Here is an 11389-nt window from a genome sequence, read left to right on the forward strand (position 1 = left end):
TGGAAGCTCAAGAAGTCAGTCAATGTGGAGAGATGGTGGCCTAGTTTGATTGTCTGAGCCTGTGATAAAACACTGACCAAAAGCAGCTAGGGAAAGAAAGGGTTTATTTGGCTTAGAGATTACAGACCATGATGGATGGAAGTCAGACCAGGAGCTTGAGGCAGGAACCTGGAAGTAGGGCACGAAGCAGAGACTGTGGAGGAGTGCTGCTTACTGGCTTGCTCCCCACAGCTTTCTCTGTTTGCTCTTCATGTAGTCCAGAACCACCTGCCCAGGTGTGGCACGGCCCACAGTAGACTGCCTTCCTACTTCAATCTTTAATCAAGAAAATGCCCCACAGTCATGCCTACAGGCCAATCTGATGGCGGCAACTCCATCAGGTTCCTTTCTCCCAGGTGGCTCTAGTTTGTGACAAGTTGAAAAAAAAAAAAAAAACCTAACCCAAACAGATGGCTCAGCTCCTAGGAGCAACCAGGGCTCAGTTCCCAGCACCCATGTTGGGCACTCACAACTATCTGTAACTGCAGCATCAGGGGACCCGACACCCTCTTATGGCCTCCTCAGGCACCTTCAGGCTGACTATAGGGTGCCCAGCCCTGGCACTGAAGTATTCATACTCTGGGATGCTCAATACACATCCCCAGCTGCTGCAATTCACAGCTATCCACCATGTGCACCGGAACCCAAGAGTTGTGAGTGAATGTTACGCCTGACTTCCAAAAAGCCTGAGCCAGATTAGCAGGCCTCTGCTAAGCTTGGGATATAGATTCGTCCCTTACAAAGGTGGAGATTTCTGAAAACTTCTTTTTTAAAATTATTAATTGATTGATTAGCCGGGCAGTGGTGGCACATGCCTTTAATCCCAGCACTTGGGAGGCAGAGGCAGGCGGATTTCTGAGTTTGAGGCCAGCCTGGTCTACAGAGTGAGTTCCAAGACAGCCAGAAATATACAGAGAAACCCTGTCTCGAAAAACCAAAAAAAAAAAAATTGATTGATTAATCAATTAATTTTACATCCAGACTACAATTTCCCTTCCCTCTTCCCCCACCCCCAACCAATCCTTTTCCATTTCTCCTCAGAAAAGGGCAGGCCTCTGATAGATATCAACCAGCCATGGCATATCAAGTTATAGAAAGACTTCCTGTATTTAGGCTGGATGAGGCAACCCAGTAGGGGGAAAGGGACCCAAAAGCAGGCAACAGAGTCAGAGACAGCTCCTGCTCCCACCGTTAGGAGTCCCACAAGAAGACCCAGCTACACAACTGTAACATGTGTGGAGAGCCTTGGTCAGGCCCAGCCAGGCTTCCTGGTTGGCAATTCAGTCTCTGTGAGCCCCATAGGCCCTGGTTAGTCATGTGTGGGTTTTCTCAAGGTGTCCTTGACCCCTCTGGTTCCTACGGTCCTTCCTTCCTCTTTTTCACAGGATTTTCCACGGTCTACCTGATGCTTAGTTGTGAATCCTTCAACTGTTTTTATCAGTTGCTAGGTGAAGCCTCTCTGATGACAATTAGGCAAGACATCAATCTATGAGTATAGCAGAATATCATTAGGAAATATTTCACTCACCTTGGGTGTGGGGGGTTCTGGGAACATCTTGAGCTGAGTCCTGACAGGTGAGCAGGTCTGAAAGAAGGGCTTTCTCGGAGAAGATGAGGACAATCTAGGATCTTTCATCTTGATGGTCTCCTATTGAATTGGCATCTTATAATTATATATACACACGTATGGGGTATAAGTGTGATATTTCTACAGACACAATGTGTTATGGTTAAATCAGGGCAGCTGGCATACTCCTCTCCTTAAATATTTATCAGTTTTTCGATGAGGTATTAAAATTCCTCTCCATTGGCTGAAAAAAAGACACCACTGCCTGCTATCCACGGTCCTCCCTCTGTGTGTATGACACTAGATACTGGCTAGGATGGCTGACCCTTGTGTCTCCCAGAGCAATAGATCAGGTCCCACTCAGCCTCCTGTTAATGTTTTTTTCTAACCTTGATGGGATAGGTTAGCACTAACAGGCAGCTGCTGGATGATAGTAACCTTGAAATACGACATCATTGAAGTCGCACAGAGTCTGTCCATTAGAGTTGTTTTATATGGAGTCTCATGGGAGGGTTTCAGAACATGAAAAAGAGTGGGAACATGGTTCATACTCTGTGATGCAGGCTCCTGGGAATTGGAGGCGGGGCTCTAGGCTCTAGCTCTCAGAGTTGGAGACATAATGAAACTCTTCATTAAAGCTAAGAGAGTTTGGAGGATAAGATTATACAAGAAAAGGAACCAACTGTTCCGCAGACCACGGCATCCCTGTGAGTGCCATGCCATGGGGTGTCTGTCCATAAGAAGAAAGACGAAGAAGCTTTACTTGGGGCCTGGCCCAGTCCTGATGGACCAGCTGTAAGTCATTGGAAGGGAAGCAGCAGAACACAAGTATTTAGAGAGGTCGCCAGGATGGCTGAGGGGGAGTTATGATAGGAATTTGGGTGTCCAACCTTGGGCCACAATACACGGTGAGTGAAGGGGTCATAAGAGGTAGAGCAGAGGGGCACTAGGAGGCTGATGTAGAAACAAGGAGAGGCATAAGGCAGGGTGGTGCTGATGGTGCTGTGGGATCCAGGGACAGGACCTAGGTGAGGCCATCGAGGGAACAAGACAGAGATATCTGAAGAGAGGATTCCAGGAGGAATCACAGCTCAGAATCAAAGAAACTAACTATGGGGCAGAAAGTATGACCTGGGCTGAGTCAAAGGGAGATGACTTCTGGAAAGGCTACACAGAAGACAAAATTAACTCCTTACAAAGTGTGTGAAGGAATACTTTTGCTAGTAAGGGCTGCTTGCCTCCTCTAAGAGTTCAGAGACTCCCCAGTAGGCTCTACCACTAAAACAAGTATGAACACAATAGATGGGCAATCAACTAGCTACTATAAACCCTAATACTACACTTGAGACCGAAGTCTGAAGCCAGGGGTTTAACCACAGGCACTTACGTCCCAATGACTTTGCTCCTGGAACAGCAAGGAGGAGGGCTAGTGCCCAGGTTCTATTCAGCTCTGGGCCATGGGAACTCAGAGGACAAAGGCCTGGGAGAGTTGTTCAGCACTTTAGCAAGAATTTGGGAAATAATACAGAGTTTTCAGAGAGATACCCAATTTCCTTGAATAAGCTGTGTATACTAGAAAGCCAGATGAGGTGTAGAGGGCAGGTGCCATGCTGACTCCAGGGCAATGGTCGTTGCCACCCAGCTAGTGGCATATCTGAGGCATACATGTTACATAGCTGGTCCAAACATAACCAGTCCAAGCACACCACGTGAGGATCTGAGGGCTCCTGGCTCACGTCTTTCCATATTTTCTTACTCAGGCGGTGGTCTGGGGAAGACAGGTGATGGTGGAGCTTGAGAAGCCTCAGAAGAATTACTTAATATCTTTTCTTGATCTGTAATCTTTCTGACAAGTCCATTGGTGTCTGTATCATTTTCTGGAACTTACCAGGGGTAAAAATTATTATTGTTCTTATTTTCTTAATTCGAATAGAATTGTGCCAGTGTCCCCTCCCTTTACCCTTTCCAGTCTCTCCTATGTCCCCCCTTATGCTGCTAGCCCATTTCTTTGATTGTTATTGTTACATACATATAGTTTCATGGCTGATTACTCTGCACTGAATAACCAAAAAGAGGCCTTGGGTGAGGCTAACTCTCCTAGCAATCATTAGTTGTCTACAGTTTTTTTTTTTTGTCTAGGGGGAGACCCCCCAAATTTTTCCCTTTCACATTAGCATATCAGTTGATAATGCCCTAGTGCCAGCCTTCTTTGTGTAACCACTAGAAACCTAGCCGGTTTTTCAGGGCTAGTGAGATCTTGGATCTTAGAAAATGATCTCTTACTACCACTTTGCCAGACCAGTATAATTCCTTACTACAGTCTAATCTTACCCTTACACCTACAGGGAAGTGTAGCTACCACCCCTCATCAGAGAAACTTCTCTTGACAGCAAATGGAGACCATCACAAAGAACCACAACTGGACACAATGAAGAGACTGTGGGGAGCCCAGCACCAGTGGATACCTTTACATCACAGCTCCTGTATCTGTGGCTCAGGGAACATCATGGACGGAGATGGAAAGTTTGAAAGAGCCTGAGTATCAGAAGTCTGCTGTGAAACAGTCTCTCCATGGATAGAATATGAAAGGGCATTTGCAAATGCCTCTTACCTCATCAAGGAAAGGAAGAGCTGGCTATCTGCCGGAGACAGTGGGCACAGGGGAGGGGATTTATTCTCACATGAGCCTGTCTTTGACCAGGCTCAGCCATGTTTTGGTTCTGCCATCTTGATAGGAACTAAGGCCCTCAAGATGCTCCTTCTGTCTCTGCTTGAGAGGCAGATAGAAATTTCTCTGGCAACGTCATCTGAGCCACCATCTCCCTGAAGCCTCACCCACCTGGATGAGGATTTCCTGAGGGCCTGAAATAGTGAATTGTTAGCATTTAATCCTCAGATTTTTCACCCTTTGAGACTAAAGAACATGCAGCTGAGGACTCTGCATCTTTACCCTTTTCTTTGGCCCTTGGGTTTGTCCAAGATAAATATGGCAAACACATTAAGAATGTATGTTCCTTATCTTCATCTTGCTCCCAGGTAGGTAACAAGAGAATGACAGTTCCCGCCAAAAGAGTGAACAGCCCATCAGGTATTAGGGTCAATAGAAAGATGGCCACTCCCGGTTACTAGTATATTAAAACCACCTGCAGCCCAACCCCATCTGTTCTTGAGAGCATTTCTTCTGCCTTGCTCCAGATCATCCTGCAGGGCTTAGTGGTTCCTTCTGCCAGTCTTCTCAACAGTCGAGGCTCTGTTAGACTGCTCCATACTTGAGACACTATGCCAGTGTACAGCAAGAAGGCAGTGAGCCCCAGAATTGGAATTCTGAGCTCCTCTCCTGCTTGAGAAGCATTTGTTTTTGGACTCTATTTTCTTTCTTCCTTCCTTCCTTTCTTTTTTGAGGTGAGTTGTTTGTTTGTTTAGCTTTTTAAGAAATTTATAATTACTATGAGAGAGAGGGAGAGGGAGAGGGAGGGAGAGATAGAGGGAGGGAGAGAGGGAAAGAGGGAGAAAGTGAGCAGGTAGAACTCCTGTGGAAAGTCGAGGACTTTTTTCTTTTTTTCTTTTTTTTGGTTTTTCGAGACAGGGTTTCTCTGTATATCTCTGGCTGTCCTGGACTCACTCTGTAGACCAGGCTGGCCTCGAACTCAGAAATCTGCCTGCCTCTGCCTCCCAAGTGCTGGGATTAAAGGCGTGCGCCACCACCGCCCGGCTGGGCTCCATAAGTCAAGTTGCCCAAGTGCATCGTTCCAAATAGAAAGTCTGTACCAGCCTTTGCTATCAGAATGGGGCCAGTGGTTACGTATGAGGATCAGACTAGGAGCTGGGAAGCCTGTGTCCCTGTAGCATGGAATGGAGATTTGAGGGGAGATGAGTGAAGTCTTGAGGAAGGCCTGCAGGGCCTGGCAGGGCAGCAGCCCAGGCCTTCCTATCCAGACTATCCAATGGGCCTTTTCCTGGGCCCCTCACTCTCAAGTGGACACAAGATACCTAATGATACCCACTGAGCCATCCTGGGGCCCCAGGATGCCTGTTGTAGAGACAAAACCAGGCTATGTGGTCAGGGCCCCTAGCGGAAGTACAACTGAGGTCATGGGCAGACAATATCTGTCATGTGATGCCATGGAGAGAGTGGCAGAGGAGCTTGTCATAGTGACTGGGGCCCAAGTCCCTGCCAGTGGTGGATACCTCAGAAAATTCCACTGGGCTATGGGGGTGGATGATGACAAGAAGCAGGTGTGACTTTCTAGTCTCACTCCTAGGGTGAGAATCCTGCCACTGTCGCACAGTGGATCTAGCAAGGCCAAAAAAGATTATTCAGATAAGGCCTGGATAACATAGAACCTCCAGGCCCTCTGTGCTACAGGCTCTCGACAACTCTTGGTGGCTTTTGGGGCCTCAGCCTAGCCAAGGTCTCTGTTAGGCAGGCCTTAACTGAAAACACGTGAAGCTGTGGACTTGGAGATAGTAATCAACTCGCCTGTGGAAGAGGCTTCCCTGGGCTGGGCTGACGCAAATGTCAGGGGTGGAATCACTATCTCCCAGGGGGTTAGACACCACCAAGGCCCACGAGGAAGGGAGGAAGTGGTTTCTGTGATTTCACCAAAGCTGTTCCTGTAGATTAAGACCTCAAAGGAGACTCCCAGGGAAGCCCAGGCTCATCTTGATGAAATGCTATCATAGAGGTGACAGATACCAAGCTACGTGCAGCAGGGATAGCTGGGGGGCCCTCTAACAAGCACATTGGCTTTAGGAATAGGGTGTTTCATTGCCCCTGGTTTCTTGGACAGCAGCAGGTGTCCAGGCTTTCCCCTGGGAGCTGTCTGCACCACATCTGCCTCCTCTGAGCATGTCCTTTTTATCTTAAAAAAAAAAAAAACCAAAAACAGTTTCTTTTGTATGTGTGGTATATGTGGTACACACACACACACGGGTACATGTGTGGTATATGTTTGTGTGTAATGTATGCATATATGTGTACATACATATATGTGCACATGTGTTGTACAACTATGTGCATAGCCAGTGAGCCCTGTAATCTTCCTGCCTCTGGCTTACAGTGCTAGGATTATAGGCACACATGGCTATGCCCGGCTTTTAATGTGAGTGTTGACCCCCTGGCTGTCTTCCCAGCCTGCCATTTTTTTTTAAAATCACTAGTGTATAGTCCTAGTACAAAAGGGATGGCCTCGTTATGGTGTTTTCACAAATGTAGACCATAACCCTTGCTTGTACTCTACTCCCCCCATTGCCTCACACTTCCACCATTGCTGCTGGTGGTGTTTCCTTGCTACAACCCAGAACTGGGAGTTTTAAGGAGGCAAACATTACATGTAAGAGGGTTTGGTCACCACAGCTTTAAAATTCACTGTTTCAAATTTCCTCAACAAAAGCTTGCTTACATAAAAATAAAAACTTTCCTTCACTGAGGGATCACGTAGTACATGCACCAGTCCCTGAGATGCTTATACTAGAAGTACAGAGCACCATTGGAGAGGTCAAGAAACAAACCCTGGTCTCTAGGGCCCTCGGGACCTCTTCTGAGTTCAAGTCACTGGTAGATTTAAATCATATCACCTCCTATGTTACTGAGGGTCTTGTCGAAATGAAAATCTGAAAGTCAAGAGTGTAGTGCTGACCCTGCAGGCCTGAAGACCACTAGAAGAGGAGCAGAGCGTTAGTCTGCCTTTCCCTCGAGGCTGAGGTCTGTTCTATCTATGGTGCCTGCACACAGCAATTGCTTAACATAGGTTATTTGGTTGAGTAATGCCTCCGGGGCACCCAAACTGGTCTCCAAACCCCTACATGCTCCCTAGTGAGATTCCCCTTAAGTGTTAGAGTATGCTCTGATCTGGATCCAGGAGCCCCGTCTCCTAGTACAAGGTCTGCTTGGCTGGATGGAGTGTAAAAGGACTGTAGACACCATCTTTTCAATCACTCTTTGCCCTCCTTGCTGTCTCACCCTTATCTTTCACCATATTTGCTCCTGCTTTGAAGACAGAAGCACCCAGTTTCCCCTGCCTCAGCATACGTGCTTCATCTCCTCGAGCTGATCACATCACACCGCAACCCGATCTGGTGTCTCTACCATGCCTCTGCTTGCCTGCACCCCAGCCTAGTCATCTTGAAGAAATGGTTAACAAGCCTCATCACACCCATCTTTCACCAAAACTCCATCTAGCTCCACAGCTCCCAGTAATACTCTTCTCAAGGCCCACCTTTGTCCTTAGGTCCCCAAGCCTGTGTTATCAGGATAGCCTAGTGTTTGCAGCCATATCTCCCTCAAAGGTTTGGTTCTCTAGATGTGGGCCTTAGCACATTGCCTTACTGTACTGAGATTAAACCAATGAAAGAGTAGGCTGAACTCTATATCCACCTCCAAGGAATAAGGATCAATGGGAAAGCTGCCTAGAGACATACTTAGCTCTGGCTACCACCGGCCAGAAAACTAGCCCACACATGGAAGTTTAACCATGTGCCTGAATGCCTACCAAGTTCAAGTCTGCTCCAATGACTCTGGTGGCCACCTCCACCAGGTAGGGTGTACAGTCAGGGTCAAGTTTGCACAAGTTTGTAGGATGAGATTCCACCGCACAGAAAGCCCAAGCTGGCTCAGAGCCAGGCTACTTCCTCCCACCACCCGTTTCCACTCCGTCCATCTCTATGACAAAGGAAGAAGATGGCCTTTGAATAAGCAGTCTTTCTTCCCATGTCGATAATCTTGAGTACTAGAAAGTGATGAATAAGTTTGTGGTTTGCTATGGAGGTTCCATGTCAGATAAAGCTGCTTCTGGTGCCTGCCCTTCCCCCCTGCCCTGCCTGGCCCCGCCCCACTCCTCTCGTTGAATACATATAAAGTGAAGGCTCCTGTGGCTTCTTCAGAACCTCTTGGAGGACCAGAACAAGACAATGGTTCTTGCCAGCTCTACCATCAGCATCCTCTCCATGTTGCTCCTGCTCCTGATGCTCTTCCACCAGGGACTCCACGCTCCAACCAGAATGTTGAACTGCAGCTCTATTGCCATTGAGATTATGGAGAATCTCCCAGTGAGTAGCTGGCTGAGGTTGGCCTGGTGCAGGCTGGCTCCAACAGGTGCCTCAGGCCAATAAGACTCATGATTCTTTCTCCCTATGTCCCCACAGAAACTTGAACTCACTGATGGTGAAGACATAGCCAATCTGCAGGTAAGAGCCCTGCTTTTGGGCATTCTTGGGTTCCATCTATCACCTGCCTGGGTGACTTTAGCCATGTCACTCTACCCTGACCTGCTTCCATCTTTGCATCTATCTCAGTGGAGTTATTAAGGAAATTGTCAAATGACTATCCAAGCCTCAGTATATGCCACAGCCAGCTGCAAGAATGAAAGTTACATTTTAGGATATCCAGTCAAAAGACAGCTGTGGGTGAATCCTGCCACAGGCCTCTGGCCCCACTTTCAGTAGGGATACCGTGGACCAGCAAATGAGTTGCCTTCTGTGATTGTGACTTTTGCTTTTCTTCTTCCTCCAAAACTGAGTTTGTGTTTTCTACTTCCACCAGCCCCAGACATTACCGTTTGCAGTTATTTTCCTGGTTCTAGTTAGATACAATGGTTTTGTCTCGTTTTTATTTGTTTGGATTTAACAGGAAGTTGTTTGTAAGTGTGTTTAGTGTCTGCATTTCCCCTCCCTAGGGACATGTTGGAGTCCATAGGATTTTCTTCTAGGTATTTAGAAATGATTAATTAAATTAAAGCATTAACCTTTTGGTTTTTTGGCATCTTGGGCATAAGTATTTCTCTTGGCCAACCTTCTGCCTTTTCTAGAGCTTGTCTGGAGAGATGTGTTTTCCTCAAGTACAGACTGATCTGCCTAGATCCCTCACGCAACCCAAAGGTTACCAGGGGTTAAAACCTGGTGCTTGGGAGAAACAGGCCCTTGTCTAGGATGTGCACTAGCTTTTAGCCCCAGGATAAAGGAGGGACCAGGAATAAGGCTCTTCAAAGAAACCTCCAACGGCAGGCATACCTCCTCAGCTCTGACCTCCCCAGCTCTCACCTCTCCAGCTCTCACCTCCCTGAGTCTTACATAAAGATTCTTTGCCCTCTTAGAAGCCGGAAATTCGGAGAACAAACCTGATCCAATTCCTAAAAAGCTCAGAGACATATTTTCATGACAAACCCGGCATCCGGTCCAATCTTGAGGTGCGTGAAGCTGCTGAGGTTTGGGGATCCCTGCCTTTACCTTTCCCAGCATTTCTGGTGAGGAAAGTAGGACTTTCTCCTTTTTTAGAAGATCTGACTGTGCCTTGATGTTTCTCCACAGAAACTTAAGTGTTGTCTGCCTGCATCTGTGAATGTCTCTAAGGTAAGCTGTCCTTCCCACCACATGTTTTGCAAGTTGTGCTCCTGCCTGTGATCAGACTTGTAGTTTGCTATGACCCCCAGCAGCCTGTTCGCATCTAATGCCCTCTTTTTCGGTTCCTCTCAGAAGTCAGCCATTGGCTATGGTGATGAGGATGACTATAAGAAGAAACTGAGATACTTTATGAGCCAACTTAGAAATCTGCCACCAGTGCCAGTCTCTGGACCACCTCAGCCCACATCTGGCTCCATCACTTCTCACCTTGAGACCGAGGAATGTTAAAAAAGCAGGCAGAGCAACTGGAGTCTGAATGTTACTCATGGCCCATCCCCAGGAGGAGTTCACATTCCCTGATGCCATCAGATGTCTTATCAATTTATCTACTTTCTGAAATTTGCAACTCTCCTTAGGCCTTACCTAGTTATGTTCCTATTTTATTCCATTAAGGCTATTTATTTATGTATTTATATATTTATATATTTATTACCTTCTGCAATGTGAAGTATATCTGTTTTAGCTGAGGAGGAGTTTCTCCCTGTATTGAAAAAAATATTCCAAGGGAGACTGGGGGCATGTTGATTTGTCTCTCATGTTTTAAACAGGCTTTTAAACCCTTGTGAAAATAAATAATTTTGAATAAACATGTTTTGTTTTGTCCAGTTTCTTAATTTGACATCATCTTTGTAACAGTCCTATAGGATACTTGTCCAGATATCACAAGTGGCTACACAGCACGCAACATGTATCAGATCTTGGTCTGGACATTTAACCTGTACTATTTAATCTATTCTTCACTCCAAACTTGAATGTGTGATCTGTTTTATGAGCCGGAAGTCCAGTGTGGCAAAGTAAGGCCAAATAGCTTTTAAGTAGTGCCCCCCTCTATGACTTCATTCAGGCTCCTGGGAACGTATTGATAAGTACAGAAATCCACTAGAATGCGCCCCCTAGTGGCCATGCTTAGAACTGCAGCAGTGCCCCAACCTCTCATAGTAGAAGCCCATTCTCTGAGTTTCCATCTAAAAGTACTCTCTGAGGACATAGGTTACTCAGACCCAGAAATCCTACTTCTTCCAGAAGTCTCCATGCCTGCCTAGACTTCTGGTTTCTGTTGGTTGATTCAGTCTCCTTACCTCGTGCCTGACTCCAGACTGACCCTGGGATTCCTATTGAGCTGGATTGAGCTTTAAAAATTCATCTTTGAGCCTTAACCCTAAACCGTTGGGGGAGGTACCTAGGGGCTTGCCTGTATCCTAAGGCTATAAGATGGGACACGCCTTCACCTTTTGCTTGCATTTCCTCACGTTTATCAACTCCGTGGGAGCTCCAGCAAACAAAAGCGCTGTGCCTTCTCCTACCTTTCTCCCTACCTAAACCTTCAGCCACCTTCAGCTCAGTCCTACTGTAGGATTCCTACTGTCTACCTCTGGATTGTCCAAG

General features: G+C 46.8%; 1 protein-coding gene across 1 annotated transcript; it reads left to right on the forward strand.

Annotated features, from left to right (window-relative positions):
- The first annotated feature begins 8515 nt into the window (after window positions 1-8515).
- LOC114627958 (interleukin-3-like) lies at window positions 8516-10231 on the forward strand. The gene is made up of 5 exons (XM_028775897.1): window positions 8516-8653; window positions 8750-8791; window positions 9697-9789; window positions 9911-9952; window positions 10076-10231. The coding sequence occupies exons 1-5, from the start codon at window positions 8516-8518 to the stop codon at window positions 10229-10231; spliced, it is 471 nt and encodes a 156-aa protein (XP_028631730.1).
- The last annotated feature ends 1158 nt before the right edge of the window (window positions 10232-11389 follow it).

Source organism: Grammomys surdaster, unplaced genomic scaffold (genome assembly GCF_004785775.1).
Source record: "Grammomys surdaster isolate TR1022 unplaced genomic scaffold, NIH_TR_1.0 262, whole genome shotgun sequence".
In the NCBI taxonomy this organism is placed as follows: domain Eukaryota; kingdom Metazoa; phylum Chordata; class Mammalia; order Rodentia; family Muridae; genus Grammomys; species Grammomys surdaster.

What these genes read in the sequence shown, in the direction of transcription:
- LOC114627958 (XM_028775897.1), top strand. Translation starts at nt 8,516, where the DNA reads ATGGTTCTTGCCAGCTCTACCATCAGCATCCTCTCCATGTTGCTCCTG. An exon ending in AGATTATGGAGAATCTCCCA is followed by an intron (nt 8,654 to 8,749) that starts GTGAGTAGCTGG and finishes ATGTCCCCACAG; the next exon opens with AAACTTGAACTCACTGATGG. An exon ending in AAGACATAGCCAATCTGCAG is followed by an intron (nt 8,792 to 9,696) that starts GTAAGAGCCCTG and finishes TTGCCCTCTTAG; the next exon opens with AAGCCGGAAATTCGGAGAAC.